At 36.0% G+C, this 19,667-nt stretch overlaps 1 protein-coding gene across 1 annotated transcript in view; it reads left to right on the top strand.

Moving 5' to 3' along the window:
• Nucleotides 1-19,169, top strand: part of SCN7A (sodium voltage-gated channel alpha subunit 7) — an 82,023-nt gene extending 62,854 nt beyond the window's left edge. The window contains exons 17-25 of the mRNA XM_013969206.2: nt 173-327; nt 2,731-2,904; nt 4,792-4,899; nt 8,510-8,788; nt 9,806-9,859; nt 10,608-10,745; nt 12,299-12,403; nt 12,717-12,987; nt 16,217-19,169. Coding sequence (XP_013824660.2) covers nt 173-327; nt 2,731-2,904; nt 4,792-4,899; nt 8,510-8,788; nt 9,806-9,859; nt 10,608-10,745; nt 12,299-12,403; nt 12,717-12,987; nt 16,217-17,283 — 2,351 coding nt within the window. The 3' untranslated portion in view covers nt 17,284-19,169. The remainder of the gene's footprint in view (nt 1-172; nt 328-2,730; nt 2,905-4,791; nt 4,900-8,509; nt 8,789-9,805; nt 9,860-10,607; nt 10,746-12,298; nt 12,404-12,716; nt 12,988-16,216) is intronic.

Here is a 19,667-nt window from a genome sequence, read left to right as displayed (position 1 = left end):
TTTTTTTCTCAGCGATTGCAGTGGTCACTACGGTAGGGGTATAAATCTAATGTTTATAAGTCAGAGAACATCTATATTAGATACTGTAAATAAATAATTGTTACAACGTTTGAAATGTTTAACTTTTCAACGATTTCTAGATTTTTGTTCTTAATAGTTTCATTCTTGACAGTTTATGAACGAAGATCTTCATCTGCTCAAATCAGTAGAGGCCCCAAGAAAGGAAAAATCTGGCAGAACATACGGAAAACTTGCTGCAAAATAGTAGAAAACAGTTGCTTTAAGTGTTTTATTGGCCTTGTCACTCTGCTTAGCACAGGTGCTCTGGTAAGTGAGCGTATATGATATTTTTATAGGAAAAATGCATCATATGTCTATTAATTCATAATGTCACCAAGCCAAATTATTTTTCCCCAGAATACTTATTATAGTACCAAATTTTATATTCTATGATTTTAGTTTTGGAAGATATACATTGCAGTTTCTTAGAAAGTCTGTATATGCCTCATTCAATATTAAATGAATAATTTCAAAATATGTGAATGATAGCAGGAAAAAGAATGTTAATAAATACCCTATTATTTTAATAAAGTTTAATAATGTGCACATATTGTGCTAGTACTTTGGTACTTGTTCCATAAGAAAAGAGAAATATTCTATGTATTTTTAAGAACCTTTGAACTACAAATATATTTACTCATTGACACAACTATCTTAATTCTGGGAAATTATCTTAGAATCTTCACATGTGTTAAGTGTTTTTACAAGGCTATGCACTGAAGAACTTTTTGTAATACCAAAAAATTGAAAAGCAAAAAGAATAATATTAGGTGACTGTTTAAATCCACTATGGTACAGTCATCCAGTGGGATACTATGCAGTTAGCTAGAAAATGCAAAACCTGTCTGCATGTTGATATCGCAGTTCCCCGAGATATGGTAACACGTGAAAAAAAGAAAGAATAAAATACACAGCATGCTGCATTCTATGTAGGAAAGGAATAAAAATAGAATGTATATTGATATTTGCTTAGGTCTGATTAAAGAAGATCAGAGACTGATACACAAGAAGTAGCTAATTGTGAGCTACATGAAACAGAGAAGATGGTGTGATGGTTGGGAACCAGACTTTGTACTGCATATATATATGCATATATATATATATTTTACTTTTCATTTATTTTATTTTATTTTATTTTTACTTTATTTCATTTTACAATACTGTATTGGTTTATATATTTTTAAAGTGAACTTTATATTGACATTTAGCACACATACCGGAAAGCATACAGATCATAAGTGCACAGCATAAAGGATGTTCACCAAGTGAATATACCCACGTAACCATCACTCGCCTTGAGGAGAACACTCCCGGGCTCCAGAGCCACACTCTGCCCTCTCATGGTTACTTCCCCATTCCACACAGGGAGCCAGCATGTGGGCTTCAACTGCCACATATTGGTGTTGCCTGTTTTTAAAAAGATCTGTTTATTTATTTAATATGGATGCACTGGCTCTTTGCTGCTGCACAAAGGCTTTCCAGTTGCTGTGAGTGAGGTCTGCTCTTTGCTGAGGTGCCCGGGCTCCGCACTGTGGGAGCTTCTCTGGTTGTGGAGCACGGGCTCTAGAGCTCGGGCTCAGCAGTTGTGGCACATGGGCTTAGCTGTCCTGTGGCATGCGGGATCTTCCTGGACCAGGGATCAAACTTGTGTCCCCTGTATTGGTAGGCACATTCTTTACCACTGAGCCACCTGCAAAGTCCCTGGATTGCCCATTTTTTTTAATGTTTTAATTGAAATAGAGGCTTCTGCATATCTTCTTATATTATTTTGCATTATGTACCTTTTCAGTAGGTAAATCCACTTAATAAATAGTACTTTAGAATAACTTTGGATAATATTTATAATCCGTTTTAAAGGATACTTTAGTCCATAATTGGCTCAATTGAGCCAGTTAATTCTATTATTTTATATACACTTTTATTTAGCAATAGGTTTTCAAGAATCACACCTTTCTTTATATATGATTATTTTTATCCATGTTTAATCTTTGACCTCTGTTGCACTTTGCAACAAGTCTGCCTGAGGTTATTGATACTTTATTGCCTTTTTTCAATGCTAAAAATTACTATGAAATTAGTTTGAATGACATTATCAGACTTTGCTTCCTCCAGAGTAAAACTGAGGTTGATCTATTAAAACTGAGAAACATTAGAAAAACATTATAGTCTTATTTCATATTCATTTATTTCCACTGGTTTATCTGACACACTTTGTGACTTTTCTTGTAATAGCTGTATGGATTTCTGAAAACACAAGTTTAGGGGGTTTTTTTGTTTGCTTACCTCTACTCCTTTATTCACAATGACATGTATCTGTGAGATGGCTATAAGAGATAAGAACCAGGTCAGATATGACTAAAGATTCCATCTAAGTTTGAATAACTGATTTGAGTTGAGCGAGACTTTTCAGTTCACTGTTTAGAACAATTATAAGGTCAAGTTCAGACTCTATAAGCAGAGGTTCTGGAATCAATTAATGATGTCTGCTACAGGCATGGGATCAGAAAATGGATATGGATTGTGTGAATAAACTCAAACCAAGTGTACAAGCCCTTGAGACTGCAGTCTATGACAGTGGTCACCATCTGGAGATGGGATTTCATTCCGCACTTTGCCAGAAGAGTTTTTAGAAATTACATGTCCATTGATCTTTAAATATTTTACCCACAGGCTTTTGAAGATATATATACTGATCAGAGAAAGACTATTAAAATCTTATTAGAATATGCTGATATGATCTTCACTTACATCTTTATTCTGGAAATGCTTCTAAAGTGGATGGCATATGGTTTTAAAGCCTATTTCACTACTGGCTGGTACAAACTAGACTTCATGGTTGTTATCGTACGTATTTTAAAGAAAAATTTTAAAGGCTATTTGTTTACTCTACCTTCTTTACTCTTACTCTTTCTTTTTGATTTATGTATATCTTTCTTTTACCTTTCTCTATACATTCTCAGTCACCAATATCCCATATCTCTTTATATGTAATGTTTAGTACCCATACTTTCCATTTTAAAATTTTAACAGTTCAGCACTTAACTCCTGGATTTTTCTAATCATTAGCTATAAACCTGCTGCTAAGAGAATAGGCTTATTGAACAATATTTTGAAAATATTATCATTATAAAATATTCAAATTCTATTGGCTCTACCTTTAAATCATACATTTAAAATTCACGGATGGCTCAGAGGTTAAAGTGTCTGCCTCCAATGCGGGAGACCTGGGTTCGATCCCTGGGTCGGGAAGATCCCCTGGAGAAGGAAATGGCAATCCACTCCAGTATTCTTGCCTGGAGAATCCTATGGACGGAGGAGCCTGGTAGGCTACAGTCCACGGGGTCGCAAAGAGTAGGACACGACTGAGCGACTTCACCATCACCATCACCATCACCAACATAAACTTCGAGGTTCCCATATGGCCCTAGTGGTAACGAATCTGCCTGCTGAATATAGGAAACTTAAGAGACAGGAGTTCGATTCCTGGATCAAGATGATCCCCGGAGGAGGAAATGGCTACCCACTCCAGTATTCTTGCCTGGAGAATCCCATGGACAGAGGAGCCTGGCCGGCTACAGTCCATGGAATTGCAAAGAGTTGGATACAACTGAGCATCTGAGCACTTTTCCATCATAAACTTCACCAGTAGCACACTGATCCAAGGTACCAGAACATGTGAATCACTACAGTAGTTCCACCACTGCACACATATATTCTGTTCTCCACATAACAAGAAAAATAAGCTCCATTAAGCCAAAATATTTTATCAATTATGTTCTCTCCTTACCCTATATGCCTAGAACCATTCATGTCACACAGTAGATGCTCATTAATTTTTGTTGAATGAACAAATGTCTCCCCATTCTGTCAACAATGAGTGAAGCTTCTCAGTCCATAAATAATGACTTACGATATCTGACCTTTGTCTTCTAAATTAATTCTTGAAAATTAACCTTCTATTTCAGTGATACCACGTTATACCTGCAACCCACCTTCCTGTTTCTTGGTTATCGTTCTTTGGTATCTGCACTCTCCCATCTGTATATAAATGATATCCTTACTTTGAAGCCCACTTTGAGCCTCTTCAGTATAGGTTAAAAGAGAATAATTTTTTTTCATTTATATTACTTTGAAAATATAGAAAAATGAAGGTACAACAAAATTAATCGTAGCTATACCACCTTGCCCAATCAGCATTCATTTTTATTAGTATTGAATCATATTTATGCATGTATGTTTACTTTTAAAAAATCACCTTAGAATCCTTATTTTTTGTAATTAGTATTTGAACTTAACAATATTCATTTCCTCCTTGATGCCTTTTCTCTGAAATCCTATTTTGCATATTGTCTTAACTATATATATATATATTTGGATTCATATGAAAACATATTCTAAATTCTGTTTTAAAGAATATACTATGTACTATTACTATATTGCAAATAATCATGAAACTGATTCTTAATCTAATTTTAAAATAAAAATGATGTAAATATTAATCTTTGACCATAAAGAATCTCAAATACACAAATTTTTGTCTCAATAACATTTATTATTCTTACCAAAAAATACTTTTGAATTTTTTAAAATTGTTTTTAAATAGCTTTGGAATACTTTTAAAAATTTTAGTAGGCTTTGACTGTAATTTTCTGTAATAAATGTTCATTTACAGGTTGTTTTGATTAAATCTAAAATTAAATTCTATTCAACTTTTTATTTATATATATCCAGGTGTTCTGTCTTAGTTTAATAGGCAAATCTCGGGAAGAACTAAAACCACTTGTTTCCATTAAATTCCTTCGGGCACTCAGAGTTCTATCTCAATTTGAAAAAATGAAGGTAAGAGAAAAGTTTCTAATCTAAACTAGAGGTTTTTATTTGGGATTAATAAATATCCATAAATTAATAATCTTTGTTGTCTTCTCATTTGTGTCTTTATTAATACAAAAGCTAAATTTCCAATGAACATTCAGTTTAGTGATAGAAAGATTTCATACAATATTCTAGGGCTATAAACTACACATAGCCTATTAAAACATGGGCTGTGGGTGAAGGTAATGGGGAGATGTTGATCAAAGACTCCAAAACTTTCACATATAAAATTAATAAGGTCTGGGGAATTTAGTATACAGTACCATGACTACAGTTAGTAGTACTACATTATATACTTGAAATTTTCTAAGGGAGTACAACTTAAATGTTTTTCACCATTTATCCCAAAAGGTAACTATGTGAGGTGATAGATGTGTTAATTAGTGTGATTGTGGGAGTCATTTCACATCATCTTGTACATCTTAAACTTACACAATTTTTGTAAATTATGCCTAAATAAAGTAAAATACATATGCACATATATATACTAACACACACACATTAGATAATAAATGTAACTAAAATAACATTTTTTATTTTAGTTTAGACCACCTGACCTGCCTCTTGAGAAATCTGTATGCAGGTCAGGAAGCAACAGTTAGAACTGGACATGGAACAACAAATTGGTTCCAAATAGGAAAAGGACTACGTCAAGGCTGTATATTGTCACCCTGCTTATTTAACTTATATGCAGAGTACATCATGAGAAATGCTGGGCTAGATGAAGCACAAGCTGGAATCCAGATTGCCAGGAGAAATATCAATAACCTCAGATATGCAAATGACACCACCCTTAGGCAAAAAGTGAAGAAGAACTAAAGAGCCTCTTGATGAAAGTGAAAGAGGGGAGTGAAAAAGTTGGCTTAAAGCTCAACATTCAGAAAACGAAGATCATGGCATCTGGTCCCATCACTTCGTGGGAAATAGATGAGGAAACAGTGGAAATAGTGTCAGACTTTATTTTTTAGGGCTCCAAAATCACTGCAGATGATGACTGCAGCCATGAAATTAAAAGATGCTTACTCCTTGGAAGGAAAGTTATGACCAACCTAGACAGAAAATTCAAAAGCAGAGACATTACTTTGCCAACAAAAGTCCGTCTAGTCAAGGCTATGGTTTTTCCTGTGGTCATGTATGGATGTGAGAGTTGGACCTTAGAAAAGGCTGAGCACCAGAGAATTGATGTTTTTGAACGGTGCTGTTGGAGAAGACTCTTGAGAGTCCCTTGGACTACAAGGAGATCCAACCAGTCCATCCTAAAGGAAATCACTCCTAAATATTCATTGGAAGGACTGATGCTGAAGCTGAAACTCCAATACTTTGGCCACCATACGGGAAGAGCTGACTCGCTTGAAAAGACCTGGATGCTGGGAAAGATTGAAGGCAAGAGGAGAAGTGGACCACAAAGGATGAGATGGCTGGATGGCATCACCAACTCAATGGACATGAGTTTGAGTAAACTCCGGGAGTTGGTAATGGACAGGGAAGCCTGGCATGCTGCAGTCCATGGGTCTCAAAGAGTCACACACGACTGAGCGACTGAACTGAACTGAAAGTGGAATACATATACATATATATACTAACACACACAAATTAGATAATAAATGTAACTAAAATTACATTCTTAATTTTAAAAACATTCCAACATACTGTGTGTTTTTTTCTAATCAATTTAGATACACAGGACAGAAAAGAGAGTTTCAAAATCAGCAAATTGTCTTCCCTCAATTTATAGAAACACAGGCAATTTTAGGAAGTGATTTGCTAGGGAAAGTGCCTCTGTCAGAAATCAAGTCCTGTACTATTTGATGCCGTACATTAATTAGAATGGCAATGAGATAGTAGCCATGGATAATTTGAGATCAGATAAATAATTATGTTTAGGTCAGAGTCAGATCCAGATCTTAATCGTCATCTCATCCTCTGGAAGTTCTGTAGTTGAATTAATTCTGAAGATATATTATGAATGTATAAGGAAGGTACATGATTATGAAATTAAAGTTTTATGTATTTAATAAGCTTCAGGTCTTCAGGTGCTCTTATTACTTAAATATTTATTTTAACCATATATCTTTCTTTTATTCTTAACATTTGTGTATATTTTCTAATAGACTTATTTTCATCAGAGGCATCAGCATATCCTTGAAAATATCTAGTTGTCCACAAAGGATCCATGACTTAAAGTTTTAGAAATGAAACTAAATGTAATTAGAAGTACAATTAAATGTAAAAAATATTAATTCAAGGACAGAAATCTAAGGAATATAAACAAGAAAGTACAGACAAATGGCTACTCTTTCAGTAATGGCTGATAGAAGGAATGATAGGAAAGAGAATGGTGCCTCGAGGTAGGGGGAAAAGAAAGAAGGAAGGGAGGCTGTGGAAAGGGAGTCAAGTGTAATGATAAAGGAAAGATAAAGAGAAAGCAAAGACGGAGAATATTGCATTGAGTATAGCCACTGGTCTACATTTGCATAAGAGCTTTAGTTCATCTAGTAAAGACTATGGTTTTTCCTGTGGTCATGTATAGATGTGAGAGTTGGACTATGAAGAAGGCTGAGTGCCGAAGAATTGATGCTTTTGAACTGTGGTGTTGGAGAAGACTCTTGAGAGTCCCTTGGACTGCAAGGAGATCCAACCAGTCCATTCTGAAGGAGATCAGCCCTGGGATTTCTTTGGAAGGAATGATGCTAAAGCTGAAGCTCCAGTACTTTGGCCACCTCATGTGAAGAGTTGACTCATTGGAAAAGACTCTGATGCTGAGAAGGATTGGGGGCAGGAGGAGAAGGGGATGACCGAGGATGAGATGGCTGGATGGCATCACGGACTCAATGGACATGAGTCTGAGTGAACTTCGGGAGATGGTGATGGACAGGGATGCCTGGAGTGCTGCGATTCATGGGGTCACAAAGAGTCGGACATGACTGAGCAACTGAACTGAACTGAACTGAACTGAAGAGCTTTAGTGAAATGATAGGAATAAAATTCTGAATATAATAATTAAGGAATAAAGGGACCTGAGAAAATGGAGACAGTGATTATAGATGATTGCTGCTTATTTAAGTATAGGCAGTAGATTCATTGCCCAGACTTCCCACTCTGACGTGGTTCACCAGAGACAGTTGTTCAGAGAGGCCAGTGATTTTTGAGAAGCACAGTGCCCACTCAGTGTTTCTTTAAATAGTCACTTGCCTTGGCTTCACTGATCTACAGTCTTCTGATCTTCCTCTTAATTTCCCTCCACTGTGTAGGTTAATAATCCCTGAAGTTAGAATCCCCAAGACTTAGGCCTAGGTTTTTTCACTCTCATTTTATGTGCTTTCTAAATAATCTCATACATTTACACAGGTTCACTTGGTTTGCTTATTTCTGGTACAGTATAAGAGATGGATAAACATGTTAATCAGTGAAATAATTATTTATTTGAGTATTTATGCTAATCAGCTCCATTGTATTTTAATAATTTTTAGTGCAAAATTATTTCAATATGATATTACATTAGTAAATATTCCCAATTTGATTAAAATACTTTCACATTTCTTACTGAAAGTTTATATGTTTGTCTTTTATATGCCAGGTGGTAGTGAGCGCTTTGATTAAAACAACTTTACCCACATTGAGTGTGTTTCTGGTCTGCCTTATGATCTGGCTGGCTTTTGGCATCATAGGAGTTCACTTATTTGCTGGCAAATTCTATGAGTGCATTGACCCAACAAGTGGAGAAAGGTTTCCTCTATCTGAAGTCATGAACAGAAGTCAATGTGAAACCCTTGTATTTAATGAATCCATGCCATGGGAGAATGCAAAACTAAATTTTGATAATGTTGGAATCAGTTTTCTTTCACTGCTTCAAGTAGTAAGTACATGTTTGAAGTTTTGAATTATGTTTATTCATGTTGTAGGTGAACATAAAGGACAAAATGTGGATCTTAATAAAGTTAGTTTTAACTTATCTCAGCAATTGTTAGTAGATATAGGTTATGGGACATAGTATACTAAGCTCATTTAGAAAGGCAAAAGTGAAAGTCCTCGCTCTGTTGGAAAAAGGAAATGGAGATAAAGGTAGAAGTAGGTTAACAGAAGAAATGATGTGTATTGACCAAACCTATTACCTCCTCCACTGATCAGACAATAGGTACACAATTTTTGATCCAACTCAGGTTGCTGCTGTTTTGTTTCTACTCAGTGCTTTGAAGAATGACTCTTCAGTCCGCCAACATCTAGCATCTTTCCTGTCTTACCTCCCTCATAGTAAAGCACACCTATAGCAATTACAAGTAACTATGACACTTAGGTGGAGAATGCAATGGCACCCCACTCCAGTACTCTTGCCTGGAAAATCCCATGGATAGAGGAGCCTGGTAGGCTGCAGTCCATGGGGTCGCTGAGTCAGACACGACTGAGTGACTTGACTTTCACTTTTCACTTTCATGCATTGGAGAAGGAAATGGCAACCCACTCCAGTGTTCTTGCCTACAGAATCCCAGGGATGGGGGAGCCTGGTGGGCTGCCGTCTATGGGGTTGCACAGAGTCAGACACGACTGAAGCGACTTAGCAGCAGCAGCAGCATGACACGTAGGCAGCATGTAGTTATTTACCATTTATCCATCTATCTAACCAGCTCTCTCTTTTTATTTATACTGTCTTAAAATATTTTAAGTTACTACAAATACACTACATAGCCTTAAATAGTTTTTAATAGACTATAAATGTAATAATGAAAGTGGTAAAGATCTCATTTACACAGTATTTTGAAGTGTGATTGACCCTACTAATCAAATGCTTTACTGTATTAATAACATTGACATTTCATTTTTATCTGCCTCAAAGTGTAAGATTTCCATAAGAATTAAATACATGCCATTTTTACAGGCAACATTTAATGGATGGATCACTATTATGAATTCAGCAGTTGATTCTACTGATGTAAGTACGGTACAATCCTAGAACCATCCTTAAGGTTGGCTAAGTCATTTTTGCAATTCAAGGACAGGACACAAGCAATAATTGAGTAATTAACATGGTAATAGCAAATGCTTGTGCTAGACAGAAAGTTCATTTCAGATTGAATATTTCATGAACAATGAACTCCTTCCAGAATTATATACAATGGTTGAAGCCCAATAGGCACATTTGAAGATGATCATAACAATGATTCAACCAATGCAATAAACTTTAAAATTCAAACAAAAGCAGTGCTATCTCTTCACCAAAGAACAAAGAGGAAATATTGCCTCAAGGAGCACTGTTGGATTTTCTTGTCCTAAAGTGTTTTCTAAATCTTACGTTTTAAAAAGTCAGTGTCAATATTTTGCTATTTTCTCACTTTTTCATGTATTTGATTTTAAAAAACATATTTTTTTTCAGAGCAGTTTTAGATCTACAACATTGAGAGGGAGTTACAGAGATTTCCCATATACCCTTATCCTCACAAATGCATAGCCTCCTCATTATTGATATCACTCACCACAATGTTATATTTTTTACCAAAGATAAACCTACACTAACACACCATGATCACCCCAAATTCACTCAGTGTTGTGCATTCTATGGGTTTGGACAAATGTATAATAACATATACCCTTAGTTATAAGAGTATCATATAGAATATTTTCACTGACCTAAAAATCCTCTGTGCTCTGCCTTATTTTGCTTATTTTTTTTAAATTTTTAGGTAGATATGCAACCTCATTTTGAAAACAACATCTATATGTATTGTTACTTTATTGACTTTATTATCATTGGATTATTGCTTCCTCTGAGTATGTTGATTGGTGCTATTGTTGCCAATTTCCACAAGCATAAAATAAAGATAAGTATAAATATGCTTTCTCAATCAATGCCCAATGGGGGGAAACGTCTTGCTTCAAATAATTGGTTTTAGATTCAGCTTAATAGCATTTTTATCTGGTACTTATCTTTAAAAAATTGTTTATGTTCTTGCAGATTGAATATTACTAAAATGTTTATCTTTACGTTATTTTCTATGTTCAAATAAGTACAGACAAGTTTAAACATTAAACTTTACAACTGTTTCCATGTATGTGTTTGTAAATCATGACATGCTGAAAAAGCAGTGTTTTCTATCTGCACAAATATGGGAAGATGTTCAAGAAAAACAAACTGCACTTTTTTATTCTTTGATGTACTCAAAGTGATTCAAAATTGTACCCAGCAGAGACATCTTTGTCAGTTGAAATGACTTTTTCTGCTAAAAGTAGAGGGTCATAAATCCTAACTAGGTGACCTAAATAGGAGTTCCTTGGAACAAATAAGAAAATTCAGAGACAGAATTGAAAAACCCGTGTTCAGTGTCATCTCCACACAAAGACTCCCTTCAGGGCTTCTTTAATACAAATGCCTCAAATGTCATATAAATCCACTTATTTTAACCTTAGGGATCTCCTTTCTATTAAGTGTAGAAATGCCTTCTAGTGAATCAAAGAAAAGAATAGTTTAATCTTGAAATTTTGTGTTTAGCAAAGTCATCAATGTGGTGTAGAATCTGGTAAACAAATCATCCTGAGTCTGCACTAATTAGATAGGATTAGAGTAATTAGATGGGCTTAGAGAGACTGAAGCTAGTTAGCATGCAAGCATGCAGAAGGATCAGTGGTCATTGGACTGTATGCTTCAGCTTCTTAAGGATTTCAGCCCAATGGAATAACATCCTAGGATTTGCCCAGGGGCTTCAAATTGGTGAACCCCGTCAATTTAAGTGACCCAGTCCTGACATGGGCAGTAACAATTCCTAACTCCTAGATTAACGCATTAAATGTTCACCTCTTATTCACTTTGCTTTTTCTATATAAGATACTGAAATTAACACTAGAAACACAAAAATGAATAATTCCTAGAAGGTATTATGTAGGGGTAAGCACTAGGTGCTTTTGGAATAATAATGAAAAGATATCTTCTGATAGTATTTGGTAAAGTAAGTAACCTGTGAACGTATAAAAACAAGTATACAATTTTATTTTTTCTTGATTATTGAAAGGTACAAATCAAGTTCAGCTTTTGAGGTTAACTATTCTTAGTAACCTTTCCAAATATCCTCTGCTGTTTCTCTTTTGTCTCTAACAAGAGGTAGGTCCCAGTAACTAAAAAGTTAAAATAGGATTGACTACCCACAACAAAATGCATCAAAATATAATTGAATATCAATCTTTTCCAGTGTATACTCTGTATTTTGTATGGATTTTTGTGCAGAGAGTCAGACATGTTTAAACATTATATAGTTCACTGCAGTTAAGCATTCTTTAGAGGATTATATCAATAATTGCCAAGCTTCAGAAAATGCATGTTAATATAAGGTGAAATGTGGATTAAATATGATTTTAATATCTTTTTCTTTCATTGCTTTACCAGGGAGGCTCAAATATCTTTATAACAGTCAAACAGAAGAAACAGTACCGTGCACTGAAGAAGCTGATGTATGAAGACTCTCAAAAACCAGTACCTCTCCCAGAAGTAAAGAAACATCTAGATTTTTTTAGCTTTCTGAAAAAGTTTCCTTTATATGTTCTCTATTACAAATGAAGATGTGTTTTTAAAATTCTTAACAGCAAGTGCTTCTGACATAATTTTTTTAAGGTGTTCCTTGACACAGCTCTTGATGGTCTTTTTGTTTATTTGCTTTACTCTATGCTGTAATTATAGTTTGGTAACATCTTCGTCTTCACGAATTCTACTGTTTATGCTGGGAGGGAAGTTGTAAATCTAAAGACAATGTGTATAAATATCTTACTAATAAGAATATTACACCTTTTTCCTTTATACACAGAACAAGTTCCAACGATTCATCTTTGACTTGGTAACAAGTCGAGTTTTTAATATCATCATTATGACTCTTATATGTTTCCAAGCAATAACCATTATGATACAAAGTGATGAACAGAGCCCAAAAATCGACACTGCTCTGTTTTGGATTAACTCAGTTTATGTTGTGCTATATATTGGAGAATGTGTACTAAAGCTCATCGTTTTCCATTGTAACTATTTCACCAGTGGATGGAACATTTTTGACTTCATGGTGGTTGTTTTCTCTATTACAGGTAAGATTTTGCTTAGTCAGATTTTCATTTGTAATAATATTAATTCAGTCAGCCTCTTAGAGTAATCGTCTTCTGAGGTATAGTCTCTTAATAAACACAACAGGTGGGGGACTCTTTATTTCCAGCAGGAATGCCTGGAAAAAAGTGAAAGTGTTAGTCCATCTGGGACACCAGGAAAGGCCCAACTTCCCCCAAGGAATACTGGAGTGGGTAGCCATTCCTATCTCCCAGGGATCTTCCTGACCCAGGGATCAAACTCCCACACTGCGGACAGATTCTTTACCGTCTGAGTCACCAGGGAATGCCTTACATTTTTACATTTACACATGTACATATGCCTGACAGATATATAACATACTCAAAAATACTTTCTGAGTTAATACATAGACTTTGTTACACAGACCACGTGGTAAATGCTTAATTATCCCTTCAGTATATCACATACATTATTCAAGATGACACTAGTCGGACCTTTATGTTTTAGTGTGAGAGAACCTTTCAGACTCATTGCTTTCTTTCCTCTAATCTCTAAAATTGTTTACTACTTTCACAACACTAGAGTTTTAGGCTTTTATGAATTGGTCACAAGTTTTCTCTTACTCTGGAGATCTCAGTCCTTTATTTAACAAATATATTTGATTATCCTCTTTGTGAATAGATATTATGCTATATGCAAAGAATTCAGTAGCAAATGAGGTAGGCATAATTCCTGTATATACATAGTCTATAATCTATCAAAGGATACAGATAATTAAATAGTACATTTTAATGTGCTATTAAGGTATTGGTAAGGGAAGAAGCATCACGGACTCGATGGACATGAGTCTGAGTGAACTCTGGGAGCTGGTGATGGACAGGGAGGCCTGGCGTGCTGCCATTCATGGGGTCGCAGAGAGTCGGACACGACTGAGCGACTGAACTGAGCTGAACTGAAGGGAAGACGCACAGGGTGCCACGGCAGCACAACAAAGTGAGATGCACATAATCAGTAAGTAGAGGTCAGAGAAAGCTTCACAGAAGAGGCAGAAAACTAAATGGAGACCCGCTGGTTAAGCAGGTAGCCAAGAATCTGGGATAAAAGTGTTCTAGGCTGAAAAGGCTTACTGTCTGCCTCCCATAAGACACATACTAGAATGTTATCTCCATAAGAGTGTGGACAGTACCTCAGAGTTACTGTCAAGTCCTATTCTATGCAGTCAGTAGTGAAAATGTGGATAAATGTTCTGCCCAGTTGTGCCTGCAGAAAATTAACTCGTTCAGCTGGTAATTGAGGCAGTACAAGCAGCACTGATATTTGCAAGAAGCTTCCTAGAAAAGTACATGAAGTCAGGAGAGAGGTGAAAGGAGGAAAACGGCGGAAAATGAAAGTAAGGAGCCCTGTAGGTTGAAATGAGAGTAATTGAATCAGACATCTAGAAGGAGAGGAAGTTGCAGTCTGAGACAAAATGTTTAAATTTGAGATCTCAGAAGGTCAGCTATCCTGGGTTCAGAACATACTGATGCTGCTGCTAAGTCGCTTCAGTCATGTCCGATTCTGTGCGACACCATAGACGCCAGCCCACCAGGCTCCCCCGTCCCTGGGATTCTCCAGGCAAGAACACTGGAGTGGGGTGCCATTTCCTTCTCCAATGCATGAAAGTGAAAAGTGAAAGTGAAGTCGCTCAGTCGTGTCCAACTCTTAGCGACCCCGTGGACTGCAGCCCACCAGGCTCCTCCATCCATGGGATTTTCCAGGCAAGAGTACTGGAGTGGGGTGCCATTGCCTTCTCCGTAACATACTGATAGATAGGTATAACTAAAGTAAAATGATGGACAGTATTAAAGTTAACAAAGCCAAAGATTGAAAGACTAGCCCTTCAATGGACTGTTGATGGTAGGTGCTGGGGTGGAATGGATAACAGTGAGCCGTGTACTAAAGTCTGCAATGAATATGAATGAGGGGGAATGAACAGATCATAGAGCTAAGGAATGGTAGGAGATGGTATAGCTGAATGGCATGATCCACAAACTGTCAACATTTTTGTCTTTATAAAATTAATGTAAAGGAGAGGTATCTGGAAATCACATTAGAAAGATGGAAAGATGCTTGCTCGTTCCATCTTTCTACACTGAGAAATGTTGAGTGGGAAAGAATGAGCTGTCTGTGCTTGAGGGGAAGTAGTGTCCTCAAGATAGAGACAATTTTCTTCACTTCCTTTCTTACCTAAAATCTTAGTGAACAGGGAGTAAAGATGTGTTTACAATTAAAGAGGGAAACCTCCTGCATAATGTAAGAGTTTGGAAGATTGAGGAGAAATGAACATTTGAGTCAGAGTAGAAGGTTCACTAAAGCGCTGTGGAGAGGGGGATATATGTAAGATATAACATCAGAGAGAATGCCATCATGGCCAGTTACCAAATTAACAGAAATGTGAGACATACTCCTTCCAGATTCAGCAAATACACCGTCTCATTTAGAAGCTGCATAGGATTTTCCCCTTCTCCATCTTTTCAACTCAGAATGAACCACACTGTCTCCAGTACTTCCAGAGAACATTCCTTATGTTTGTTTATGGTAATTATAATTTCACCTTGTCTTACAGTTATATGTCTCACTTTCATAGTTCTCACCACAGCAAGAAAGAAAAATTCTAGACCGAGACTTGTTTATTCACATTTAAAGTTCCTAAGGGTCCATATGATATTTATGAAGTCAATAAACCAAATTATAATCTATGAATCTGAATGCAAAGTATTTTTTCAATTGTATTTACCAACTAGTCTTTCTGCTTTGCGTGATAATTCGTTTAAATGTCTACCTCTACCGTCTATATGATATGGTCTTTGAGGATAGAGGTCACGTCATTTATCTTTGCATATTTTCATGGTACCTTTATTAGGTATCCAGTAAAAGTTGCTTTGAACTAAATTGCTGGATCTAACTGCAATCAGAAAAAAAAAAAATATGACTACTGTCCTACATATGGATACATGCCATCTGTGACTCCAGAAGTATCTGATCCCTAATACCCTGGAAATGATGGTAGAAATAATTCCCATCCAAATTCTCATCCAAATTTGTTAGATGCTGAACATTGCCACTATTAGTGTTTGCTAAGCCAAACTTTAAATGTGCCAAATGTTATAGGGGAAGGATCAATTATCTGAACATATAGAAAAAAACAAATGTAAAGTAATTAATATCCCTCTAAATAATTGTATTGCCTGCTTTATTTTTTCCTACACCAAGGACTATTTCTGCCTCTGACGGTAGGAGATTACCTTGTATCTCCTTCCCTTGTGCAACTGATACTCCTCTCACGGACCATCCACGTTCTGCATCCTGAGAAAGGACTAAAGCTGTTCCATAATCTGCTGCTTCCTTTGATGCTGTCCCTCCCCGCCTTGTTGAACATCAGTCTTCTCATCTTCCTGATCATGTTTATCTACGCCATCTTCGGAATGTACAATTTTGCCTATGTTAAAAAGGAAGCTGGAATTGATGATATGTCCAACTTTGAAACCTTTGGCAGCAGTATGCTCTGTCTTTTCCGAGTTACAATATTTGCTGGTTGGGATGGGATGCTCAATGCAATTTTCAACAGTAAATGGTCTGACTGTGATCCTGATAAAATTAACCCTGGGACTCAGGTTAGAGGAGACTGTGGCAACCCCTTTCTTGGCATTATTTATTTTGTCAGTTACATCCTCTTAACTAGGCTGATCATTGTAAACATGTACATCGTTGTTGTCATGGAGTTTTTAAATATTGCTTCTAAAAAAAAAGCCAAGACATTGAGTGAGGAAGATTTCAGGAAATTCTTTCAGGTATGGAAAAGGTTCGATCCTGATAGAACCCAGTATATAGACTCTAGCAAGCTTTCAGACTTTGCAGCTGCTCTTGATCCTCCTCTTTTCATGGCAAAACCAAACAAGGGCCAGCTTGTTGCCATGGATCTTCCCATGGCTGCTGGAGACAGAATTCATTGCCTTGACGTCTTACTTGCTTTAACAAAGAGAGTTTTGGGTAAAGATCTGAGCATGGAGAAAGTTCTTTCAGAGATTGAATCAGGATTTACATTAGCTAACACTTTTAAGATCACATATGAGCCAATTACAACTACTCTGAAACGAAAACAAGAGGTAGTCTCAGCAACCATCATTCAGCGTGCTTATAAAAGTTACCGTTTGAGGCAAAATGACAAAAATACTTCAGATACTCATATGATAGATGGTGACAGGGAAGTTCAAGCTATCAAAGAAGATTCCTATATTGATAAAGCTGAGGGAGTGTCAATAATTCAAAGCCCGATATAATCCCTCTTACTTCCTTTTCACCTTTTTTACATGTCCCCCAAATGTTAAAAGTTTCAGAAAGTAAAGATTTCACCTAATAATCAACTGTTTATAACCCATGAAAGACTAGCTTGTGCTCACAAGATCCCATGTCCAACTTACATTTACCCCTAAATATTCAATCTAACCAACACAACCCCTTAATATTACTGAAGAGTTAAATTAGGTTAAAAGTGTTGTTTAATATTCCAATACTTGGTTTCTCTATATGGCTTATATCGTGTGTACTTCTTCTAAAGGAAGAAAGAGATAATGGCAGAAATTACTAGAAAAAGGAACTTCCTTATATGTTTTATGTCTACTTTAACTTAATGAGATTAAAGTCACCATTAATAGGACTCAATTCCAAATAAACAAGTACTTTCTTAAAGTGGGATGGTGTTTTAAAAAATAATACAGTGCTGCAGGCCATTGAATCATAAACTAGCCTAGACAGATACCAGTCAGGGGAAGGGAAAATGCAGTTCTTAGAAGTGCCTTTGAGATCAATCAGAGAGACTCTTGGGCTGCTGATCCAAACCATTTTGGAAAAATAGTGATTAGAGCCCAGATTTTGTTTTTTATTGTTTTTGTTTTATTTTACATTTGGTCTGGGAGTTAGTTATTTCACTGCTCTTGGGTTCCCAGTTTCTCATCTCTTTGGCCAGTTTCAGTTAAGGACCAGCTCTTTTAAGATAATGAGTTTCTAAAACATAAAGAAAACTAAATTCATGGCCTACATTTTCAATTTTTTCTCATTTCTCCTTGGAAAATAGTAGTCACTTTAACAACTTTTCATGGCACTTCATTTTTTTTTTATATATAACTTTAAGAAAGAAATGAATCACTAAAACCATGTGGACTCTGAACTAGGAGATCAAAATGTGAGTTTGTTAGTGGTAGTGTTTTATAACATTAGTGTATGCAAGTTAATTTTCCCTTTCTCATTTATTTTTCCAAATTTTTTGTCTTTTTTTTTAATTTCATCACATACATAATACTCTGTAAAATACTTTCTGTTTGGAAAACTTTTAAATCCTAAGCATTAATTTTCATTAGTAAAATTAATTTTAAAGATACAAGCAAATAGTTTTTTTTCATGTAATAAAATTTAGTCACAGGCATCTCTATAGTTTGGGATTCTGATATTTACTCCATTGTCTTAAGACTGATTTATTTGTGCCTACAAAGTGCTAAAGGATTCAAAAAGAAAATACGTACACTGTTGACTTAATGACAAGTTTTAAATATGTTGTATGGCATTCAATATTACTTAAATATTGGTAATTATATTTTATTATGCATGCATGATCTTCATTGAGCCTTAACTATTATAATCTATTTCTGCTCCTCAGAAATGTATTAACCTGACCAAGATGCCTTTGGGGGATTCCCTAAGCAAATGCAATTTCAGGGTTCTGTTTCTTACTGTAAGTGTTCCTTCCCTCTCTCCTCCCATTCTCCATCATGTGATGGGGACCAGTGAGGAGTCAGTGTTAATTTGGTGACATGGTAACAGATGGTGCTTTGTTTAAGCTTTTCAGTTTTGTATTTCTTGGAAAAGCTTTATTGTGGAAACTGCTTCAGATACTTAAACTGAATCTTAACTTGCTTCTGTAAGATCCATAAAGACTATGAACTGATTTTGGTTTGAAAGTTATGTCTTTTAATTATCAGTCATGTTTGCCACCAATCTTCCAAAAACTATGTAAAGAATTATTTTTAGCAAATCTTACAATATCGTTCTTTTTAGATATTAAAGAAAACAGTGAATACTACTTGTTAACTATGTAGGCTTTGGTTCGTTTTCTTTGGTAAATTAGTTTGGCAACTTTGTATTTTAAGAACTGTTTAAGATGAGCTGTAAATTAAAGCTTATTCATTCAGACTTTACCTGAAAATATGGAAAATAGCATCTCATTTTCTTTTTGTGCTAAAATTCTGATAGCATAGACTGTCTCATATATACCATCAAACCAGTCTGTTCACGTTTCCAGGTAATGTGCATTCATACATGCTAAGTCATGTCGTACTCTGTGCAACCCTATGGATTGTAGCCTGCCAGGTTCCTCTGTCCTTGGGATTCTCCAGGCAAGAATATTGGAGTGGGTCGCCATGCCCTTCTCCAGGGGATCTTCCCAACCTAGGGATCTTACCCATGTCTCTTATGTCTCCTACATTGGTACATGGGTGTTTTATCATTAGCTTTACCTGGGAAGCCCTTCCAAGTAGCATTCAGTTCAGTTCAGATGCTAAGTCATGTCTGACCATTTGCAACCCCATGGACTGAAGCATGCCAGGCTTCCCTGTCCATCACCAACTCCTGGAGCTTGATCAAACTCACGTCCATCGAGTCAGTGATGCCA

Source organism: Capra hircus, chromosome 2 (genome assembly GCF_001704415.2).
Source record: "Capra hircus breed San Clemente chromosome 2, ASM170441v1, whole genome shotgun sequence".
Classification (NCBI taxonomy): domain Eukaryota; kingdom Metazoa; phylum Chordata; class Mammalia; order Artiodactyla; family Bovidae; genus Capra; species Capra hircus.
This window is presented reverse-complemented; position numbering and strand designations above follow the sequence as displayed.